Source organism: Somniosus microcephalus, chromosome 7 (assembly GCF_052327205.1).
Source record: "Somniosus microcephalus isolate GS21.2 chromosome 7, FLI_Smic_1.0, whole genome shotgun sequence".
Taxonomy (NCBI): Eukaryota; Metazoa; Chordata; class Chondrichthyes; order Squaliformes; family Somniosidae; genus Somniosus; species Somniosus microcephalus.
The window spans coordinates 129,548,530-129,573,042 of NC_140993.1; the positions used below are offsets into that span (position 1 = coordinate 129,548,530).

Genomic DNA, 24,513 nt, shown 5'->3' on the forward strand with positions numbered 1-24,513 from the left:
AAAAGGCCTTCGATAAGGTTACCATTGGGCAATACTGATTGAACATGCACAGAGATCAACTTATTGTACCCAGTAATGCCCATTGCAAAATGGTGCAAGAACATAATAATTAGGAGGAGGAGGAGTAGGTCATACAGCCCCTCTAGCCTGCTCCGCCATTCAATATCATGGCTGATCATCAACTTCAACTCCACTTTCCCGCACTATCCCCATATCCCTTGATTCCCCAAGAGTCCAAAAATCTATCTATCTCTGCCTTGAATATACTCAAAGACTCAGCATTCAGCCCTCTGGGGTAGAGAATTCCAAACATTCACAACCCTCAGTGAAGAAATTCCTCATCTCGGTCTTAAATGGCCTACCCTTATCCTGAGACTATGCCCCCTAGTTCTAGACACTCCAGCCAGGGGAAACAACCTCTCAGCATCTACCCTGTCAATCCCCTTCAGAATCTTGTATGTTTCAATGAGATTACCTCTCATTCTTCTAAACTCCAGAGAGTATAGGCCCATTCTACACAATCTTTCATCATAGGACAGCCCTCTCATCCTAGGAATCAATCTAGTGAACCTTCGTTGCATCGCCTCAAAGGCAAGTATATCCTTCCTTAGATAAGGAGACCAAAACTGTGCACAGTACTCCAGGTGTGGTCTCACCAAGGCCCTGTACAATTGTAGCAAGACTTCCTTACTCTTATACTCCAACCCCCTTGCAATAAAGGCCAACATGCCATTTGCCTTCATTATTGCTTGCTGTACCTGCTTGCTAGCTTTCTGTGTTTCTTGCACGAGGACAGCCAAATCTCTCTGAACACCAACATTTAAAAGTTTCTCACCATTTAAAAAATACTCTTGTTTTTCTATTCTTCCTACCAAGGTGAATAACCTCACATTTCCCTACATTATACTCCATCTGTCACCTTACTGCCCACTCACTTAGTCTATCCACATCCCTTTGCAGGCTCTTTGTGTTCTCCTCACAGATTACTGTCCCACCTAGCTTTGCATCGTCAGCAAACTTGGATACATTACACTTGGTCCCTTCATCTAGGTCATTAATATATAGATTGTAAATAGCTGAGGCCCCAGCACTGATCCTTGTGGCACCCCACTAGTTACAACCTGCCAACCTGAAATTGGCCCGTTTATCCCTACTCTGTTTTCTGTCCGCTAACCAATCCTCAATCCATGCTAATATATTACCCCCAACCCAAAGAGCCCTTATCTTGTGTAATAACCTTTAATGTGGCACCTTATTGAATGCCTTTTGGAAATCCAAATATACTACATCCACTGGTTCCCCTTTATCTACCCTGCTAGTTACATCCTCAAAAAACTAATAAATTTGTCAAACACAATTTCACTTTCATAAAACCATGCCTAATCAGGTTATGATTTTCTAAGTGCCCTCATATCACTTCCTTAACAATGGATTCCAGCATTTTCCAGACAACTGATGTCAGGCTAACTGGCCTGTAGTTCCCAGTTTTCTCTCTCCCTCCTTTCTTGAATAGTGGGGTTACATTTGCTACCTTCTAATCCGCTGGGACCGTTCTAGAATCTAGGGAATTTTGGAAGATCAAAAGCAATGCATCCACTATCTCTGCAGCCACCTCTTTTAGAATCCTAGGATGTGGGCCGTCAGGTCCAGCGGATTTGTCAGCTTTCAGTCTTAGTTTCTAAAACTTTTTCTCTACTTATATTAATTACGTTAAGTTCCTCACCCTCATTAGACCCTTGGTTCCCACCATTTTTGGTATGATTTTTGTGTGTCTTCTACTGTGAAGACAGATACAAATTATTTGTTTAACGTTTCTGTCATTTCCTTATTCCCCATAATAATTTCTCCTGTCTCAGCCTCTACAGGACCAACATTTACTTTTGCTACTTTCTTCCTTTTTACTTACTTGTAGAAGCTCTTACAAGCTGTTTTTATATTTCTTGCTAGTTTTCTCTCATTCTATTTTGTCCCTTTTTATCAATTTTTTGGTCATCCTTTGCTGGTTTCTGAAACTCTTCCAATCCTCAGGCTTACTACTATTCTTCGCAACATTATAAGCTTCTCCTTTCAACCTAATGCTATCCTTAACTTCTTTAGTTAGCCACGGATGGATCACTTTTCCCATGGAGTATTTGTTTCTCAATGGAATGCATTTTTGTTGAGAATTATGAAATATTTCTTTAAATGCTAGCCAGTGGTTATCTACCGCCATACCTTTTAATCTATTTTTCCAATCTACCTTAGCCAACTCACCCCTCATACCTATGTAATTAGCTTTAAGTTTAAGACTCATGTTTCGGACTTAGGCAAGTTACTCTCAAACTTAATGTGAAATTCTATCATATTATGATCATTCTGCCCCAGTGGATCCTTTACTATAAGATTGCTAATTAACCCTGTCTCATTACACAATACAAGATCTAAAATAGCCTATTCCCTGGTTGGTTCCATGACGTATTGTTCTAGGAAACTGTCACAAATGCATTCCATGAATTTGTCCTCCAGACGACCTTTGCCAATTTGATTTGTCCAGTCTATATGAAGATTAAAGTCCCCCACAATTATTGCATTACCTTTGTTACAAACTCCTGCTATTTCTTGATTAATGTTCTGTCCAACTGTATTGCTACTGTTAGGGGGCCTACCTTCTACTCCCACCAGTGTTTTCTGCCCCTTGTTATTCCTTATCTCCACCCATACTGATTCTACTTCCTGATCTTCTGAGCCAAGATCCTTTCTCTCTACTGTCCTTATGTCATCCTTTATTATCAGGGCTACCCCCTCCCTCCATTTCGAAACGTCAAGTACCCTGGAACATTTAGTTCCCAACCTTGGTCACCTTGCAACCACGTCTCTGTAATGGCTATTAGATGAAATCCATTTATCTGTCTTTGTGCCACTAGTTCATCTATCTTTATCTGAATGCACGAAGCATTCATAACAAGAGCCTTTAATTTAAATTTTTTACCATTATTCCCTGCTTTGACCTTATTCTCTGCTGCACTGCTACTGTTAAACTCTCTATCCCTTCCTGTCACACTCTGCTTATTTTTACCCAAATCGTTACACTGCTCTATTGCCTTGACCATTCTCTTTAGTTTTCTAAATTTCCCTTCACCTGACCCCTCCCTCCCTTCCCCCCCCCCCTTTTTAGTTTAAAGCCCTATCTACAGCCCTAGTTATTCAATTTGCCAGGACGCTGGTCCCAGCCCGGTTTAAGCAGAGTCTGTCCCAATGAAACAGCTCCCTCTTTCCCCAGTACTGGTGCCCCATGAATTGAAACCCCTTCTTCCCACACCACTCTGAGTCACACATTTAACTCTCTGATCTGCTTGACCCTATGACAATTTGCATGTGGCTCAGGTAGTAATCCAGAGATTATTACCCTTGAGGTTCTGCTTGTTAATTTAATCCTCAAACTCCCTCAGCAGAACCTCACTCTTAGTTCTACCTATGTCATTGGTTCCTATATGGACGACGATTGGATCCTCCCCCTCCCACTCCAAGTTCTTCTCTAGCCACGAGGAGATATCCTTAACACTGGCACCGGGCAGGCAACACAGCCTTCGGGACTCTCTTTCGCAGCTGTAGAGAACAATATCTATTCCCCTGACTATACTGTCCCCTACCACTACCACATTCCTTCCTTCTCCCCCCACTTGGATGGCCCCCTGTACTACGGTGCCATGGTTAGTTTGCCCATCCTCCCTGCAGTCCTTTCCATCATCCATACAGATAGCAAATATGTTGTACCTGTTGGACAAGGTCAAGGGCTGAGGCTCCTCCATCACTACATCCTGGGTCCCCATACCTGCCTGACTAGTCACACCCTCCTGTCCCTGACCACTGACGAACTCTAAAGTACTACTTCACCTAAAGGGTGTGACTGCCTCCTGGAACAAAGTGTTAAGGTAACTCTCCCACTCTCTGATGCATCGCAATGTTTGCAGCTCGTACTCCAGCTCAACAACTCTGAGCCAAAGTTCCTCAAGTTGCAGATACTTACTGCAGATGCGGTTGCTCGGGATCGTGATGCTCTCCACAAACTCCCACATGCTGCAGTTACGGCACACCACCTGCCCTTACAGCTCTAACTTTGTTTTATTTATTAATTAATTAGTTAAAGCTTTTATTCAACCGATATTTTAGTTTTGTTTGATTATTTTATCTAGTTTAAGTTATTAATTTAATAAGTACTAGCAAGTTACAGTTTCTCAGCTCTTAATTTAACCTCCTTCCCTAACTTGGAGAGCAAAAAAAAGCTGCAATACTCACCAACCAATCACTTACCTGCTCTCCTGTGACGTCACTCTGATTTTTGTTTTTGTGTACACTGCAAATTGGCACAATTTTCCAATTTGTGCCCACTATCTGCAAGGCTTTGTACCACCAGTAGAACCGTGGAAAATCACAGCTTATATATTCAAAGCTTCGTTATCACCTTATATATTTCCTACAAATTATCTTTGCTATTTGCATGTTTTACTTCAGAATATGCAAGATTTTCTTGTAATTTTGCACTCCTATATTTGATATGGATTGTAGTGATGCAACTTCATTATCCTTGCCCTCCTGACAGATGCAGCTCACCTCCAGCATGAGCTAGCAATGAAAAGAGCCTCAGCAAAAACAAGAAACTTACCATACACAGTATTACACAAAACAAGAGTCAGGCAATAATTTGGAGAAGTATGCAGTCCGGAGTTGGTTTGAGGTGTGCACTATATATGCGACTACCACATAGCATTTCAAACCAACTCATGACACCAGTAAATTTGCCCATGACGACCAGGCATTTTATGTTTTTGCTTTAAGATCATATCATGCAGAAACTTGGATAATAACCCAACTTCAACAAAAGGAATAATAGATGAAAAATGTAGGAGACTTCCAATATCTTCAGGTTCTGCACATTTTCAAAGCATAACTAGAATAAGTTGCAGGGAAGCACAGAACATGGAACCCACTTCTGACTTTGTTGGATCTTCACTACTCCTGTGATATATTTTCCATTTAAGAAATATTTAAAAAAAACTTCCAACAGTGTGTGGAGAGGAGAAATAAGTGATTCATTATCTTTGTTTCTGTTGGCAAAGACTTCCATAAAATATCCATTTTATGTGAGTGGTATCTGGATTATAATGAAGACCCATAAATGAGTGTGCTTTGTAACTAGGAAATTAAAATGGGGCAACAACAGGACTCTAGTGTATGGTCCCTTACCCAAGAGTTTCTTCCAGGATTTAATGAGGGATTTTGCCAAAGATATGACGTCTTCTTCTTTACTCTGCTTCCTGATGGCATTTACAGACATCCCAATTCTGGTAGACTACAAAACAAATGAAGACACATTACTTACCAAATAATTAGTTTTCCAATGCGTTAAACATAGAATAACTCAAAGGTTGACATCAAGTTTTACTGTAAATGCTCCTTGCCTCTTACAAAAGAATGAGAAATCCAGAAATTAAAGCAAATACTGCAAAACAAACAAGAGGAGACAAATATTCAGTTTTCTAGAAACTGAATAATGTGAATTACATCTTTAGTGACCCACATGATGATGTTTTAAAGAAAAAAAGCAACTTCTAGCAACTCCATGGTTTGTCTTCTGCAGATACCCATACTACAATTTATAGTGGTTTACTTCAGTTCATATCCTAGTTTTCAAATCCTGGTATCTGTGGGCGTTGAACATGTATGTAGAGTACAATCAGATTTATCCTAAACAGCTGAGGAAATACAGCTGTTCAGCAAATTAGAAATTTGAATAACCAATCGCAAATGTCATACTACTTTAAATTAGCATAAAAAGTCACAATATAAGTTCTGAAAAGTTACTTCATTTTAACATATGAAAAGACAGGATGTGCTGGAAGATTGGGGAGTTTAGTTTGAGCACAGGTGTTTGGATAAGCTGTGCCCCAATGTATTGTTTAAAGAAAAAATGCGGATTCAGGTTTTCTGTTTAAAACATCAATCCGTTGTACACGGCCAGCATTTTCTGTTTCCCAACATATTTTCTTCAGTAAGGACCATAAAAAAACAAAATCAGTTTCCCAACTAATACAAAAGCAAAATACTGCAAATATGAAATAAAAACAGAAAATGCTGAAATTACTCAGCAGGTCAGCTGGCAGCTTCTGTGGAGAGAGAAACAAAGCTAACGTTTCAGGTCGATGACCTTTCGTCAGAATTGAAAAAAGTTAGAGAAGTAACAGATTTTAAGCAAGTACAGAGGCAGGGAAAGTGGGGGGGGGAGGAAATAATAAAAGAGAAGGTTTGTGATTGGGTGGAAGGCAGGGAAGATTAAATGACGAAAGGGATGATGGTGTAAGGCAAAAGGAGATGGTAATGGGACAAGTAAAGAACAAATCATGGGTCTAGAGGAGGTGTAAATGGGAATAGCAGAATCATCACCAACAACTGCTGTCCAAAAAAAATGGGGCCGAGGTTATGGTCTGAAATTGTTGAACTCAATGTTAAGTCTGGAAGGCTGTAAAGTGCCTAATCGAAAGATGAGGTGCTGTTCCTCGAGTTTACGTTGAGCTTCATTGAAACAGTGTAGGAGGCCGAGGACAGCGAGATCAGAGTGGGAGCGGGGCAGAGAATTAAAATGACAGGAAACCGGAAGCTCGGGATAACTCTTGCGGACTGAACGGAAGTGTTCCACAAAGTGGTCACCCAAAAGAGTAAGGCTCTTCTTGTGTATTTTTGCACACCTTTACCAAGAGCAGTCACAGACTACAAGAATTACATCTGCTTATTTGCAACTTACATCCCTCATTTTATATCTTAAAAGGAGCAATCAGGCCGATTTCCACTTACAGCCAACAAACGTGCATTTATATAGCGCATTTAACAGAGAAATATCCCAAGGCACTGCATATAAGCGTAATTAGACAAAGATTGACACCAAGCCAAAGGAGATATTAGGAGAGGTGACTAAAAACTTAGTTAAGGAGGTAGGTTTTAAGGAGTGTTTTTAAGAAGAGAAAGGAGGAGAGGAAGAGAGGAATTCCAGAGCTTAGGAGCTAGACAGCTGAAGGCACAGCTGCCGATGGTGCGGTGAAGTGAGTGGGTGATGGGCAAGAGACAGAGCTGGAGGAACACAGTGTTTCTTGGAGGGCTGTAGGGCTCGTGGAGGTTTCATAGATAGGGCAGGTGAGGCCATGAAGGTATCTGAACATGAGGATGAAAATTTTAAATTGAAGGCGTTGGGGGACTGGGTGGAGGATTGGAAACCAGGCGGAAGAGCATTGGAATAGATGAGGGTTTTGGCAGCAAATGGAATGAGGCAGGGGTGGAGATGGGCGATTTTACGTAGATGGAAATAGGCGTTTTTTGTGATAAAACCATATGGGGTCTGAAACTCAGCTAGGGGTCAAATAGGACACCAAAGTTCCAAACAGTCTGGTTCAGCCTGAGACTGACTAGGAAGGAGGGGTAGGAACTGGCAGCAAGGGTACAAAGTTTGTGGAGGGAGCTGAAAATGACTTCGGTCTTCTCAATAACTGGATGTCGGACAAGCAGGCTCACAAAAACACAGGCAGTGGAGGGGTATAGCTGGGTGTTGTTAGTATACATGTGGAGCCTGATGCCATGTCTTCGGATGATGTCGCCAATGGGCAGCATACAGATAAGGAATAGGAGGAGGCCAAGAATAGATCCTTGGGTAACTTCAGAGGTAACGGTGTGGAGGCAGGAAGAGAAGCCTTTGCAGGAGATCCTCTGGCTATCATTGGACAACTAAAAGTAGAACCAAGTCCGACTCAGCTGGAAAACTGAGGAGGATGATGTGGTCAGCCGTGTTAAAGCTGCAGAAAGGATGAGGAGGAATAGTAGACCATCATCACAATCACACAGGATGCCATTTGTGACTTTGATTAGGGCCATTTCAGTGCAGTGACAGGGGTGGAAACCTGATTGAATAGACTTAAATATGGAGTGGCAGTAAAGATTTGGGAGGCTACAACAAGTTCAAAGACTTTGCAGAAGAAACAAAATTGGAGATATGTCAGTAATTTGTTGTGACAGAGGGGTCAAGGGTCAGTTTTTTTGAAAGGAAGGGAAAAAGTGCCTGGGGAGAGGGAACCATTTACTGTACAATGTTAGCTAGCACTGAAGGCCAGGAAGGGAAGCTGGGTGCAATTTAGTGGGAATGGGGCCGAGAGAATAATTAAGAAACTAGATACCCAATTTTTAAAGAGTTAAAATATCAATAAATTATTTTTAATTTTTAATATTTTAACTATATTAAAACTTAGTAACCGTAAAAACCGTTCTATCAACTTATGTCTGAATGTAGACTGTTTATTTCTCAAAGGGACTATCTGATACAAGCGTTTCCTGTCTTGGTAGATGTATTATTGTATTACCAAAAGAGAAAATAAAGTGACCTTTCTGCTAATTACAGAAGTGATCGAGTCTCAGAAAGGCAACGCTGTGTTTCACATCCTCCCTCTCAGCCTCACAAACAGAAAATATGCATCAGTTTATACAGAATCAGTGTTCTGCCATCTTCTGTTCAAGTTTAGAACTAAACTAAAAACTACAAATCAAAGACTATCTACCAGGTAGACTTGGGTTCCAACTGACCAAAATTCAGAATCAACATTGATCTTTTTAAAAAAAAGTAGTCCAAGTACGTGCCTTCCAGATCAACACGGACATAGTACCACCTGCTATGAGTGTTACTGCTGCAAATCTCTATTTGCAGTAACGTACCGCAATTAAAATTAACTGTTGCGTTAATTTAAAGTGGTCACTTTTAATGGGTCAAAATCCATAAAGTCGGATTACATTGAAATGTGGAAATTGCCCTTCTAATAACTTTAATCATTGTTAATATGATCGTTCCACTAATTACATTTATTTGCAGTGATCTATCACGAACACGATAAATTACATAAAAATTTACCCACACACTTTACAGAACAATCTTACAGCATTTATACAATTTAATTGTCATTGCAAAAATATCAACGAATTCTAATATTTAAAATTATATATTTGCTGTACACTGCTTTTCAGTTGTTAAAAATCAGTGTCAACTGGTTTAAAGAAATTGGACGGAATGGGCAAAATGTTCCATTAAAGGCCCGATCCCTAAATAATAATTTACAGAATTAAGGAACTGTAATCTTAAATTGGGTTCAGAAAATATTTCACGATGTTTTAATGAGAATAAAAATGCTTTATTCATTTTAACAATTCTGAATCCAGTTTTAAATCGTGTGGAAAGTTAGCATTTACCATTCAATATAACTTGCTCTACAATCACACCACTAGTGTTACGCTGGGGGCTAAATTCGACAGCCCCCAAAAATGGGCGCGGGGATGTGCGATTAACCCACGCCCGTTGCTTTTGATGCAGGCTTTGTGCTGCCTGCTAATTTGAATGATTGCAGCATTGACGCAGCGCTAAACGCGCTATTGAGTTGCTAAACACCTCAACAGGGAGCCCCAAGTTCGTCGGAGGTTAACACCACTTAAAGCTAGCCTGCACTACTTAAAGCCAGCATGCACCTTTTAAAGGGGAGGTGCATTCTGGCTGGAGCAGGTGCTGCAAGTGGCTGACCTGCAGGAGCAGTGACTAATGACACAACAGGAAAGAGAGAGTGTGCTCCAAGGTTTGTAGACACTGCACTGGAGGCCTTGGTGGAGTAGGTGGACAGGAGAAAAGGTCCTGTATCCACAGTGGGTAGGAGGCCATCCAGACAAACTCGGCAAAGGCAGAGGGAGCAGGTAGCCATGGCAGTCAATGCCAGAAGTCAAGCACCGAGGACCTGGATGCAGTGCTGCAAAAAATTCAATGACCTCACGAAAGGTCATGGTCAGTGAATTCATCGTCAGATGCCATATCCCACCAACTGCACCACTGGCCTCACACACTACCCAATGCACCGCACCTCCATCACCCACCTACCAACAACCTCTACAAAACAGGATTCATACCTAACATTCATAGCTTCACCTCACCCTCAAACACTTAGCACTGCTGCAAGCCTCACACCCACATTTCACAGCTTGCACACACTGCCAACTATTCAACCATGGCAGCCACATTCCCCAAACACATCGTACCACACTCACTGAAACACTTCCCTCTCTCTCTATTGCAGGACAAGTTGGCGCATAACTGGCGGCAGCAGGAGCTAACCGGCAGGAGACAGGCACGCCTGCATGACCTTGCCCTGATGGAGGAGACAGTGGTCACTATCATTGGAGTGGTCATCACTGAGCCCATGGCCAGTAGCAGCGCTGAATCAATTGAAGATGACGGTATCCTTATCTCTAATCCTCCTTCTCACATCCCACTTCCACCTCATCCCACAATGTCTTTTGATTTAAAAGATGCTGATGGTGTAAGCATGCACCGCTTACTTTCCCCCCTCCCCGCACAACACCGCAACCCAACCCTTTTGTCTTTTTCCTTTCAGATACCAAAGAACTGCAACCTGGCCAAGCAATGGTGGAACAGCAACAGGTGGAAGGGAAAGTAGGCAGTAATGGTGAAGATACAGCACCGTCAGTCGCAGCCACCAACTCAGATACTGACACGCCGTGTAGTTTAGAGGATAGCTTAGATGTGGGATCTGCACTTGGTCAGACTCCGGGCACGAGTGCGCTACAGCCAGGGCAGGGGGCAAGGGTAGCACTGGTGCCAGCTCACCGGAGGGCGAGGTTGCACATGAGTTCTGTTGCAGAGGACTCAGATGAGCACTTTGATGGGGCAGGCTACAGAAGGCTGATGGGTATGCACAATGAACTGCTTGGTGCATTGGCAAGCCTGCCAGAAAGCCTGCATGCAATGTCAAGGAGCATGGAGGAGTCCGGTACATGGCTTTGCGTAGAGCTTGGAGCCCATGCTTTCCAGCATGGAAGTGATGGCCAACTCCATTAGCACACTTGCGGACCCAACCAGGATGCAGTGTCTGAAGGCCGTTGTCTCAGCTTCCATTGCAGCACAAGTAGACACCACCCAAAGTCTGAGTGCTGCAATAGAAGCTCAGGCTTCTGTCATGCAAACTCAGCTTGCTGCCACGAAAGCTCAGCTTGCTGCCATCGTGGCTGCACTTACCAGTGTTCAAAGGGGCTTGCAGGGTGTCACAGCAGTCCAGCAATTTGTCCTCGAACAGATTACTAGGATTGCGGAGGTGCCACCCCAGGGGAGTGGCAGTGGTTCTGTGGAGCACAAACCTGCTGACCTCTCTCAGGATGGCAGCATTCATCCTCTCACCCTTGACAGTGCCCTTGCTGTTGTCTGTCAGCCAGCCAGCCCAGACTGCTGCCACCCTTGTTGACATGGTGCAGTCCAAAGCCACGCCTTCTAGGGCCAGAGCTGCTCGAGGTCATCCTCCAAGGCTACCTGCAGTCTCCTCCACTGAAAGTCAGCAGCATTCTACCAGCCATGCAGCAGTCACTGGGGTAGCACTACGTAGGAGCACTTGGAAAGGCAAAGGCACATGGAAGACAGGCACTAAAGGAATGCACACGGGTGATTAGTTTACGTTTGTATGCAATATGGCATGATTTAATTTATAAATTTGGTTTGGAATATTTATTTTGTGTTGGCTTTTATTTTTTCATTGTGGCCAAGCAGACATTGGTGATGGAGACTGACAGAGGGAAGGTAAGGTGTGGGAGTGTTGGTCAATGTGGAATTGTGGTTGCGCTTACTGGTATCACAGCTGGATGAGACAGCAGTGCATAAGAACATAAGAAATAGGATCAGGAGTAGCCCATTCAGCCCCTCGAGCCTGCTCCGCCATTCAATAAGATCATGGCTGATCTTCTACTTCAACTCCACTTTCCTGCACTATCCCCATATTCTTTGATTCCCTTAATATCCAAAAATCTCTCGCTCTCTGTCTTGAATATCGTGAACAACTGAGCCTCCACTGTCCTCTGGGGTAAAGAATTCCAAAGATTCACAACCCTCTAAGTAAAGAAATTTCTTATCTCAGTCCTAAATGGCCTACCCCTTATTCCGAGACTATGACCCCTGGTTCTAGACTCCACAGCCAGGGGGAAAACCTCCCTGCATCTACCCTGTCAAGCCCTGTAAGAATTTTGTATGTTTCAATGAGATCACCTCTCATTCTTCTAAACTCCAGAGAATATAGGCCTAGTCTACTCAATCTCTCCTCATAGGACAATCCCCCCATCCCAAGAATCAGTCTGGTGAACCTTTGTTGCCCTCTCTCTATGACAAGTATATCCTTCCTTAGGTAAGGAGACCAAAACTGTACATAATACTCCAAGTGTGGTCTCACCAGGGCCCTATATAATTGCAGCAAGACATCTTTACTCTTATACTCAAGTGCTCTGGTAATAAAGGCCAACATACCATTTGCTTTCCCTATTGCTTGCTGTACCTGCATGTTAGCTTTCAGTGATTTGTGTACAAGGACACCCAGGTCCCTCTGAACACCAACATTTTTCAATCTCTCACCATTTAAAAAATACTCTGCTTTTCTATTTTTCCTACAAAAGTGGATAACTTCACATTTCTCCTCCATTTGCCATGTTCTTGCGCACTCACTTATTTCCCCTTGAAGCCTCTTTGCATCCTCTTACATTCCCACCCAGCTTTGTATCATCAGCAAACTTGGATATATTACATTTGGTCCCCTCATCCAAATCATTGATATAGATTGTGAATAGCTGAGGCCCAAACACTGATCCTTGCAGTACCCCACTAGTTACAGCCTGCAACCCAAAAATGGCCCGTTTATTCCTACTCTCTGTTTTCTGTCCGTTAACCATTTCCTCAATCCATGCTAGTATATTACCCCCAATCCCATGAGCCTCCTGTGTGGTATCTTATCGAATGCCTTCTGAAAATCCAAATACACCATATCCACTGGTTTCCCCTTATCTATTCTGCTAGTTACTGTAATGATATCAGCAAATAGTGATGGTATTTGTTTGTTTGATTATGATGCCTTACCAGCATAATTGCATGTATTGATTACTTATGCCTGACCAGCAGAGGGCATGTGACAGAGACAAGCAGTTTAGTTTTAGTTTCGCTTTAGATGGATTTCTAACATGATGTCTCCTGTAAATGCTGTTAACATAGATGAACAAGCTTTAGATTAAAAGTCATTCTCTTTCATAAATGTCTCGTCATTGAACCCACAAAGAAATCAATACATGGTGTCAGAAGTGATTGAAAGAGATGAAGAGGAAAAATCTGAAGTTAAATCAGCTCTCCACATATTAGCAAGCCAAAAGAGAACATCGTTACTTACCTTTGAAGAATAGCTAACGAAGTGAAAAATGGAAGGTTTACACCCACCGGCGAAGCTTCAGTTGACAGGTAATGTGGCTGAAAATTGGAGGAGGCTCAAACAACGTTTGGAGTTGTATATAGCGGCAATCGGAGCTGACGAGAAAAGTGATAAAAGGAAAGCGTCAGTGTTCTTACATGTCGTGGGTGATGAAGCGCTGGAGGTGTTTAATAACTTCACATTCGCTGTTGATGGAGACAAAATGAAGCTGGATAAAATAATGGAACAGTTTGAGGCCTACTGCATACCTAAACGTAACGTGACGTTTGAGAGGCACAGATTTTTCACATGTGTACAGAAAACGGGTGAGACTATTGATCAGTATGTGACTGAACTGAGACACCGAAGCAAAACATGTGAATTTGGGGGACTGACAGACTCGCTGATAAAAGACAGACTGGTGTGTGGTATTCCAGATAATGGTCTAAGGGAAAGACTGCTAAGAGAGCAAGATCTAGACCTGGGAAAAGCCATAGCACTGTGTAGGGCTACAGAGACTGTGAAGTTGCAGGCAAAGGAGCTGTTCAGTGACAGTAGCTGCAACGTGGATGCAGTGAGAATGAACGGATACAAACCGTTTAAAAAAAGAGCGCCAATGTGAAAAAAGAGGCGTGGCTAGCGAACGAAAATGAAAGGGGCAATCGAAAGTCATGTAGTCGATGCGGTACACAGCATCCACCAAGAAAGTGTCCAGCATATGGTAAAACATGCAATAGTTGCAACAAAAACAACCATTATGCCCGTTGCTGTAAGAACCAAGCGCAACAAAGCAAGGTCCATACAGTAGATGAAAGCGAGATAGAGGAGTTCAATGTAGATGTTGTGTCTGAAAACAAAGAAGAAAAAAGAGACTGGATGTTGACACTAAAAGTGAATGACATACATATTCCATTTAAATTGGATACTGGAGCACAAGTTAATGTGATATCAGAGACTGATTTTAAGAAAATTAGACCCAGACCAAAGATACATGGAATAAAAGTGAAAGTGACAGGATACTCAGGTACTGATATACCAGTGAAAGGAAGATGCATTGTCAAAGTGACACACAAGGACAGAGAGCACACGCTAGCATTAATCGTGGTGCCAAAGGATGTGCAGGCCATACTAGGTTTAAAAGCCTGTGAGAGACTGAACCTGGTAAAGAGAGTCCTCGTTGTGGAAAGCGAAGGAGAGACAGTCTATGATGAACTCATGAAAGAGTACAACGACCTATATAAGGGTCTAGGCTGCATTCCAGGAGAACACACGATCAGAGTAGATAAAAGTATGCCAACGGTCATACATCCATGCAGAAAAGTTCCGTTTGCTCTTCAAAAGCAACTGAAGGCAGAGTTGGACAGGATGGAAAGCCTGAATGTGATTCAGAAGATAGATGAGCCAACTGAGTGGGTGAGTTCACTCGTCGTTGTGGACAAAAAGAATGGAAAGCTCAGAATTTGCCCGGATCCAAGAGATCTAAACAGAGCAATAAAGAGAGAGCACTTCAAGCTTCCTACACGTGAGGAAATCATGGCACAGTTTGCAAATGCAAAGTATTTCAGCAAGTTAGATGCATCACCAGGATTTTGGCAGATGAAACTGGACAAGGCAAGTTCAAGACTGTGCACGTTCAACAGTCCATTTGGCAGATACAGATTCCTAAGGTTACCATTTGGCATTGCCTCAGCTCCTGAAGTGTATCACAAAACTATCCATATGATCTATGAGCACCTGGAGGGAGTTGATACATCAATGGATGACATCATAGTATGGGGAACCACGAGAACTGAGCATGACGAGAGACTGAAAAAAGTGCTGGAAGCAACAAGGAAAACAAACCTGAAGCTGAATAGAGAGAAATGCCAGCTCGGGGTGACAGAACTGACATTCGTGGGAGATATCCTTAGCAGTGAGGGCATCAGACCAGATCCCAGAAAGGTGTCCACTATTGAGAATATGCCAAAGCCACAATGCAAAAAGGACGTGCAGAGGTTTAATGGAATGATCAACTACATGGGTAAATTCATATCCAACCTCTCAGAAAAGGTGGCGCCACTGAGAAGACTAACTGAAAAGAACATAGAATGGGAATGGAATCATGAGCATGAGAAGTCATGGAGCGATCTAAAGAAACTGCTCACAGAGGAACCAGTTCTGAGGTTTTATGACCCAGCGAGACCCATCAAGATATCATCAGATGCATCAGAGTGGGCTCGGTGCCGTTCTTCTGCAAAAATGTGACTACTGGCAACCTATTGCATATGCATCGCGCTCAATGACAGACGCGGAGACGCGATATGCTCAAATAGAAAAGGAGCTGCTCAGCATCACATACGCCTGTGAAAGATTTCACCAGTTTGTGGCAGGACAAGCAATCAGTGTAGAGACTGACCATAAGCCCTTGATTGCATTGTTCCAAAAGCCACTAAATAGCTGTCCGCTTAGAATACAAAGAATGATGATCAGGCTGCAACGCTATACACTGAATGTTGCGTACACACCGGGTAAGCTGATGTATACAGCAGACACGTTGTCCAGAGCTGTTGACCCAAGAGAGCCCGCAAACACCAAAATGGATGAAAAAGTGAACGCCTACGTAGACATGATCACAAGTGCACTGCCCATAGCAGATGCAAAAATGGAGCTCATAAAGACTGAGACTAACAAAGATGAAACAATGAGACGACTGAGGAAAAGCATCTTGGATGGATGGCCCAACATGAAGCAAGACTGCTCACCTGACATGGCAGAGTACTGGAACTGCAGGGCGGAACTATCAGTGGTCGAAGACATCATCTACAAAGGAAGTAAAATAGTTGTCCCAAAGAGTCTGAGAAAAGAGATGCTAAAAAGGATCCATGGAGGACATCTGGGAATCGAAAAGTGTAAGAAAAGAGCACGAGAGGTGATGTACTGGCCACGAATCAACCAAGATGTGACAAATGAGGTGTCAAACTGCACAATATGCCTGAAATATTGAGCAAGCAATCCGGTAGAACCACTAAAGCCACACCCAGCGCCAGACAGACCTTACCAGAAGGTAGGCGCTGACCTATTCGTATGTCAAGGGAAGGACTATCTTGTAGTCACAGACTATTACTCCCTGTATCCAGAGGTTGGTAGACTGTACACCACCACTGCAGATGCTGTGATAACATGTATGAAAGCCATATTCTCCAGACATGGCGTGGCAAGCGAGGTCGTCACAGACAACGGACCCCAGTTTTACAATGCAAGTTTCCGACACTTTGCCAAAGAGTGGGACTTTGTCCACACAACGTCAAGTCCTCACTATCCACAGTCCAATGGGCTAGTGGAAAAATCGGTCCAGACAGTGAAAAGACTGATGTACAAGGCAAAAGACGGTGGAACTGACTTCTACCAGAGCATGCTTGTATACCGCACAACGCCACTCGAGTGTGGTATGTCACCAGCCCAACTCCTGATGGGACGTCGACTAAGGTCAAACCTACCCATCCCGGAGAACCTCCTGAAAACAAAAGAGGGGGAGAAAGTGAGGAAGTTCAAAGAACAACAGAAAGAAAAGCAAAAGTACTACTATGACAGAGGAACACAAAACCTACCTGAACTCCACACTGGTGATCAAGTAAGGTTCAAAGACAAAACAAACATATGGACTCAGAAGGGAACTGTCCTGAGTGAAGTTCAACCAAGATCATACACCATTCAGACAGATGAGGGTGCTGTTCTGCGAAGAAATCGTCGAGATCTTCTCATGGGGCCAGCCACAGCAAGTCAAAAGACTGATACTGTTGATCAACCTGATCACACAGCAGGTCAAAAGGCTGATACTGTTGAACAACCTGATCACACAGCTGAGAAATCATCATCTGAGGCAACAACTCAGATTCAAGGACAATCAATCAGAAAATCCTCAAGACACGTGAAGCCTCCTGAGAGACTCATTGAGCAAATTTAAGGACTATTGTTATAGAAGGAAGTAATGTTATCTTATTCTTTCTTCAAGTTCTAGTGTATTTACATATTTCATGTGAACACACAAAGCAAGGTTAAAAAACCTTGATCATGATAATGATAATGTAAGTTCATTAAGTGTTACAGTTAAAATGCAGATTAATACAAAGAAAACATGTTGTTAGTTAAAAGTAAAATACTTTTGTTTTACGAAAGGGAGATGTAATATCAGCAAATAGTGATGGTATTTGCCTGTTTGATTATGATGCCTTACCAGCATAATTGCATGTATTGATTACTTATGCCTGACCAGCAGAGGGCATGTGACAGAGACAAGCAGTTTAGTTTTAGTTTCGCTTTAGATGGATTTCTAACATGATGTCTCCTGTAAATGCTGTTAACATAGATGAACAAGCTTTAGATTAAAAGTCATTCTCTTTCATAAATGTCTCGTCATTGAACCCACAAAGAAATCAATACAGTTACAACCTCAAAAAACTCTTAACAGATTTGTCAAACATGATTTCCCTTTCATAAATCCATGTCCAATCCTACCAATCCTATTATTATTTTCTAAGTGCCCTGTTACCACGTCCTTAATAATAGATTCTAGCATTTCCCTACTACTGAAGTCAGGCGAACTGGTCTGTAATTCCCCGTTTTCTCTCTCCCTCCTTTCTTCTTTCTTAAATAGTGGGGTTACATTTGCTACCTTCTAATCCGTGGGAACCGTTCTAGAATCAATGGAATTTTGGAAGATGACAACCAATGCATCCATTATCTCTATAGCCAACTCTTTCAAAACCCTAGGATATAGGCCATCAGGTCCAGGGGATTTACTGGCTTTCAGTCCCATTAATTTCTCCAGTACTTTTTTTTTACTAATACTAATTTTTTTCAGTTCCTCATTCTTGCTAGACCCTTGGTTATCCACTATTTCTGGGAGGTTTTTTGCATCTTCTTCCGTGACGACAGACACAAAGGGCTGGATTTTCATTGAGGAGGCGGGTAGGAGGCGGGACTACAACTCGGGGTTGTAGTTCCGCCTCCATCGAGTTGTAGCCAACCACGTGATTTTGACTTGATTGACCTTGTTCAGCCTGCCCAGCGGGCTCAGCAGGCCAATTAAGGGCCACCCGGCAACAGGTGACGTCACAGATTGACATTTCATCTGCCAAGAGCTTTTGACAGATGAAATATCTGCGTTTCACAGCTGTTTGAACACTTCTTTAAACACACCAAACACATTTACCTCTGCACTCATGCACCCATCACTCACCTGAACACCAGACATCTCGACCCCTCCAAGCCCTTCAGCCCGCCTCGCTAACTTGGCGTGGTTTGGAGCCGTCGAGAGTCCCACACTTCAAGATTGAAAATAGGGATCAGGCTAAAAACTGCCTGTTAACTACCTGTTAACAGGCAGTTAATTGGCACTAATCCCCTTCGGGGAGGCGGGTCCCAGTGCGGGTCGGGTACCCGCCTCCTTTGAAACTGGCATGGAGGCAGGTTGGGGGCGGGATGGGTTCGTACCCCCCGATTTCGGGCTTCTAACCACCCCCCCCCCCCCCCACACGCCGCCAATCCCGACTCCACGGCCCAATGAAAATCCTGCCCAAAGTATTTGTTTAATTTCTCTGCCATTTCCTTATTCCCCATTATAATTTCTCCTGTCCCAACATGTACTTTTGCTAATCTTTTCCTTTTTATATACCTATAGAAGCTTTTACAGTCTGTTTTTATGTCTCTCGCTAGTTTACTCTCGTATTCTATTTTCCCTTTATCAATTTCTTGGTCCTCCTTTGCTGAATTCTAAAATCCTCCCAATCCTCAGGCTTACTGCTCTTTTTGGCAACATTACAAGCGACTTCCTTTGATCTAAAACTATCTTTAACGTCTCTTGTTAGCCACCGTTGGATCATTTTTCCTGTGAGGTTTTTGTGCCTTAAAGGAATGTATATTTGGTGTAAATTATATATTAATTCTTTAAATGCTAGTACAGTTGTAACAGGACTTCCCTACTTTTATACTTCATTCCCTTTGCAATAAAGGCCAACATTCCATTTGCCTTCCTAATTACTTGCTGTACCTGCACGCTAACTTTTTGTGATTCATGTACAAGGACCCCCAGATCCCTCTGTACCTCAGTGTTTTGTAATCTCTCCCCATTTAAATAATAATTTGCTTTTTTATTTTTCCTACCAAAGTGGATAACCTCGCATTTTCCCAAAATATACTCCATCTGCCAGATTTTTGCCCACTCACTTAGCCTATCTATATCCCTTTGGAGATTCTGGGGTCGATTTTCCTGCAGCCATCAGGCGGGGTTCCAGGCGTGTGGGGGAGGGGGGGGGGGGGGGGGGAAATCCCGAATTCGGGGGTCCCGACACCATTCCGCCCAAAACCCGCCTCCTCGTAAGTTTCGGAGGAGGCGGGTACCCGCCCCGCACTGGGACCCGCCGCGGGAATGGATTAGTGCCAATTAACTGCCTGTTAACAGTTAGTTAACAGGCAGTTTTTAGCCTAATCCCTATTTTGAAGGATGTCGTGTGGGATTCCCGACGGCTCCAAACCACGCCAGGTTAGAGCAGGCGGGCCGTCGGGTTGAAGGGCTTGGAGGGGTCGCGATTTCGGTGTTCAGGTGAGTGATGGGTGCATGAGTGCAAAGGTGAGTGTGTTTGGTGTGTCTAAAGAAGTTTAAATTACCTGTACTTACCTTAACAGCCTTTCTTCCTCTAGGTTTCGGGAGTCCATCACTCAGCCAGCACTGAAAGCAAAATGGCTGCGAGCTGTCAAAAGTGACAGCCTTCAGCTTTCATTGCCGGTGACAGTTCTAACTGAGTCTGCGTAGAAGGACTCAGGTTAGAAGTCAGACTGTCAGTGTTTGACAGCTTCAAACAGCTGTGAAACATTGATATTTCATCTGTCAAGGACCTCTTGACAGATGAAATTTCAGTCTGTGATGTCACCTGTTGCCGGGTGGCCCTTAATTGGCCTGCTGAGCCCGCTGGGCGGGCTCAACAAGGTCAATCAAGGGAAAATCGCGTGGATTGGCCGAATGTCAATGTAGGCGGGACTAAAACCAGAAAGTTGTAGTCCCGCCTCCTTCCCGACAGCTTAATGAAAATCGACCCCTCTGTGTGTCCTCCACACAATTTGCTTTCCCACCTATCTTTGTATCATCAGCAAATTTGGCTACATTATACTCGGTCCCTTCATCCATGTCATTAATATAGATTGTAAATAGCTGAGACCCCAGCACTGATCCCTGCGGCACCCCACTAGTTACAGTTTGCCAACCTGAAAATGACCCATTTATGCCGACTCTCTGTTTTCTGTTAGTTAGCCAATCCTCTATCTATGTTAATATATTACCCCCAACCCCATGAGCTCTTAGCTTGTGCAGTAACCTTTTATGTGGCACCTTATCGAATGCCTTCTGGAAATCCAAATACACGACATCTACTGGTTCCCCTTTATCCACCCTGCTCGTTACATCCTCAAAGAACTCCAGCAAATTTGTCAAACATGATTTCCCTTTCATAAAACTATGCTGACTCTGCTTGACTATATTCTGATTTTCTAATTGTTCTGCTACCACTTCCTTAATGATGGACTCCAGCATTTTCCCAATGACAGATGTTAGCTAACTGGTCTATAGTTGCCTGCTTTCTGTCTCCCTCCTTTCTTAAATAGGGGCGTTACATTTGCGGTTTTTCAGTCCGCTGGGACTTCGCCAGAAACCAGGGAATTTTGGTAGATTACAACCAATGCATCCACTATCTCTGCAGCCACCTCTTTTAAGACTCTAGGTTGCAGGACATCGGGTCCAGGGGACCTGTCCACCTTTAGTCCCATTAGTTTGCCTAGTACTTTTTCATTAGTGATAGTGTTTTAAGTTTTCCCCCCACACCCCAATAGCCCCTTGATTATCCATTATTGGGATGCTTTTAGTGTCTTCTACCGTGAAGACCGATACAAAATATTTGTTCAAACTCTCCGCCATTTCCCCGTTTCCCATTATTAATTCCCAGACTCATCCTCTAGGGGACCAACGTTTACTTTAGCTACTCTCTTCCTTTTTATATATCTGTAGAAGCTCTTACTGTCTGTTTTTATATTTCTTGCTAGCTTACTCTCATAAGCTATCTTCTTTCTCTATCATTTTTTAGTCGTCCTTTGCTGGTTTTAAAAATTTCCCAATCCTCTGGCCTTCCACTATTCTTCGCAACATTGTATGCCTGTTTTGAATTTGATACCATCTTATGTGTATACGCTCTGTCCCTTCCTCTCACACTCTGGTTATCATTACCCCTATCGCTACCCTGTACTTTTGCCTTCTCATTTTTCCTTGACTTTTTAAATTTCTGCTCAGCAGATCCCTCCCCCCCCCCACTACAGTAAACTCTTGCACTTTATCATCCGGAATACTTTAATAACCAGCAAAATAGATATGTCTCAATACAAAACACCTCAATATCTGGTAATCTTGCCGAATCCATCCAGCACTCGTTTTGCCGAGTCCAAGTCTCCTGCGGTGGTCGATTTAGTCAGGAGTGATGGTAAGTGGAAAAGCAGCACCGTGGTAGGTATACCGCTCTGTTATCCAGAATTTTTCATCAACCGGCACCATCCTGGTCCCATAGGTGCCGGATAAGAAAGAGTTTACTGTATTTAGTTTAAAGTCCTATCTACAGCCCTAGTTATTCAATTCGCCAGGACACTGGCCCCAGCCTGGTTCAAATGAAGCCCGTCCTGACAGAACTGCTCCTTCTTATCCCAGTACTGGTGCCAGTGCCCCAAGAATCGAAACCCATTTCTCCCACACCAATCTGTGAGCCACTCGTTCATCTCTCTGATCTTATTTATCCTATGCCAATTTGCACGCAGCTCAGGTAGTAATCCAGAGATTTGTGGTTCTGCTTTTTAATTTAACCCTTAGCTGATCATACTGCCTCAGCAGAACCTCTTTCTTTGTCCTACCTATGTCATTGGTACCTACATGGACCACGACAACTAGATCTTTCACCTCCCACTCTAAGTTCCTCTCCAGCCCGGAGATGTCCTTTACCCTGGCAGGCAACACAGCCTTCGGGACTCACGCTCTCGGCTGCAAAGAACAGTATCTATTACCCTAACTATACTGTCCCCTACCACTACCACATTTCTTTTTGCTCCCTCTACTTGAATGGCTCCCTGTACCATGGTGCTGTGGTCAGTTTGCTCATCCTCACTGCAGTCCCCGCTCTCGCCCACCCAGAGAGTATGAACCTCATAATTGTTGGACAAGAGCAAGGGCTGAGTCTCCTCCACCACTACCTCTTGGGTCCCCATACCTGCCTCGCTCGTAGTCACACCCACCGGTCCCTGACCATGGACCAAATTTGAATTAATTAATCTAAGGGGTGTGACTGCCTCCTGGAACACAGCATCCAAGTAACTCTCCCCCTCCCTGATGTGTCGCAGTGTTTGAAGCTCGGACTCCAGCTCATCAACACGGAACCAAAGTTCCTCAAGTAACCAACACTTACTGCAAATGTGGTCGCCGTGGACCTCAATGGTGTCCACCAGCTCCCACATGTTGCAGCAGTAACACATCGCCTGCCCTGCCATCTCTAATGTATTTAATGAATTAAGTGTTTAAGTTTTGAACGTTTAGTTCTTAATCCCAGCTCTTAATTTAAACCAATGCCCAAGAAAAAGAGAGAAATACTGAACAACCAATCGCTTCCCTGCTTTCCTGTGAAGTCACACTTTGAATCTTTCTACTTCTTACCCTCCCAGGTCGGTTGGTGCTGCTCCGGGCTCGATCTCTTGTATAAACAACTTCCACCAATGTTTTCTGCCCCTTGCTGTTTCTTAGCTCCACCCAAACTGATTCTACTTCTTGATTTTCAGAGCCAAGATCCTTTCTCTACTGTCTTTATTCCATCCTTTATTATCAGGGCTACCCCTCCTCCTTTTCCATTTTGCCTATCTCTTCTAAAAGTAGAATATCCTGGAATATTTAGTTCCCAAACTTGGTCACTTTGCCTCCTCCCTTCCTCTTTCAGCTCATGCTCCTCAGCTGGTCATTGTATGGTTGGTGGCGAGGGCTGTGCCCTCATGATGGCAAGGTTGTGCAGCATGCAGTAGACCACCACAAATCTTGACACCCGCTCTGCCGAGTGCTGCAGGGCTCCTCCAGAGCAGTCCAGGCAGCGAAGTTTTGCTTCAGCATGCCAATTGTCTCCACTATCACATTTTGTGTGGCAGCATGGCTTTCATTGTATGAATGCTGCCCACGTATGCATGGGTTGTCCACCGGAGTTATGAGCCATGTCGTTAAAGGATAGCCCTTGTTGCCCAGTAACCATCCTCTGGTTTATCGTGGCACCTCAAATGCAGATGAGACAGCGGACTGCCACAGAATGCTGGCATCATGACTGCTGCTAGGATACTGGGCATTCACCTGCATGATTCACTGAGTATGGTTGCACACCAGCTGGACATTGAGAGAGTGGAATCCCTTTCGGTTGCGGTACATCTCAGAGTTTACATGCGGCACCCGCAAAGCGAAGTTATGTGTAGTCAATGGCACCCTGCACCATGGGGAAGCCTGCAATCCTCGCAAAGCCGCCTGCTGCCTCCACCTGCTGCTATGTGGCCAGAGCGAAGGAAATGCATTCAGCTCTCTTGGAATCAACGTTCCCATTAAGCTGCATGGCCACGGTGGTCTGGAGGTCCTGCACAGGCCACTCACTGGCTTTATAACAGCAATTACCGCGCATGCGGGAAAAACTGAATGGGCCGTGCAGTCAAAGGGCCCACACACCATAAAAAAAATTACAGGGAACACTGCTTGGAATGCAGAGCCTCAGTTACCTCCCTTATGCAACAGTGCACGGCAAACTGAGAAATGTTGCAAATACCTCATGCTCCAGCCTGAAAGGAGCCCGACGCATAAATGTTCATGGCCACTGTCACCTTCACAGCCACTGGCAATGTGGTCCTCGTCCTGCTCCGAGGTTGCAGTTGTGGCTGCAGCAGGTGGTAGACTTCAGTGAGAAAGTCCTTGGTGAAGTGCAGACGTCTAACACACTGTTCCTCGCTGAGGTTCAGGTAGGAGTATTGCTCCCTAATGCCTTGGGCAGATATGGCCACCTACCGAGAGCCCTTCTCCTTCCTCTTCTCGCAGCTTGTCATGCTCTGTGTCGCCTCTGCTCATTCTCCCTGTCATGCTGTAGGCCAAGTGGAATGCCTACTACTGCTCCCATGTCTTGGAGCAAGTGGTCTGTGCAGGAGCCATGAAGTCAGG

At 43.8% G+C, this 24,513-nt stretch overlaps 1 protein-coding gene across 6 annotated transcripts in view; it reads right to left on the minus strand.

The window, feature by feature from the left end:
• Positions 1-24,513, minus strand: part of tcea1 (transcription elongation factor A (SII), 1) — a 113,835-nt gene that overhangs the window by 57,148 nt on the left and 32,174 nt on the right. For 5 of the 6 annotated variants that reach the window (XM_085992936.1, XM_085992937.1, XM_085992938.1 and 2 more), the window contains one exon: positions 5,224-5,329. The exons of the other annotated variant lie outside the window; for it this stretch is intronic. In XM_085992936.1, the coding sequence (XP_085849062.1) occupies positions 5,224-5,329 (106 nt within the window). The remainder of the gene's footprint in view (positions 1-5,223; positions 5,330-24,513) is intronic. 6 annotated transcript variants of the gene reach the window in all.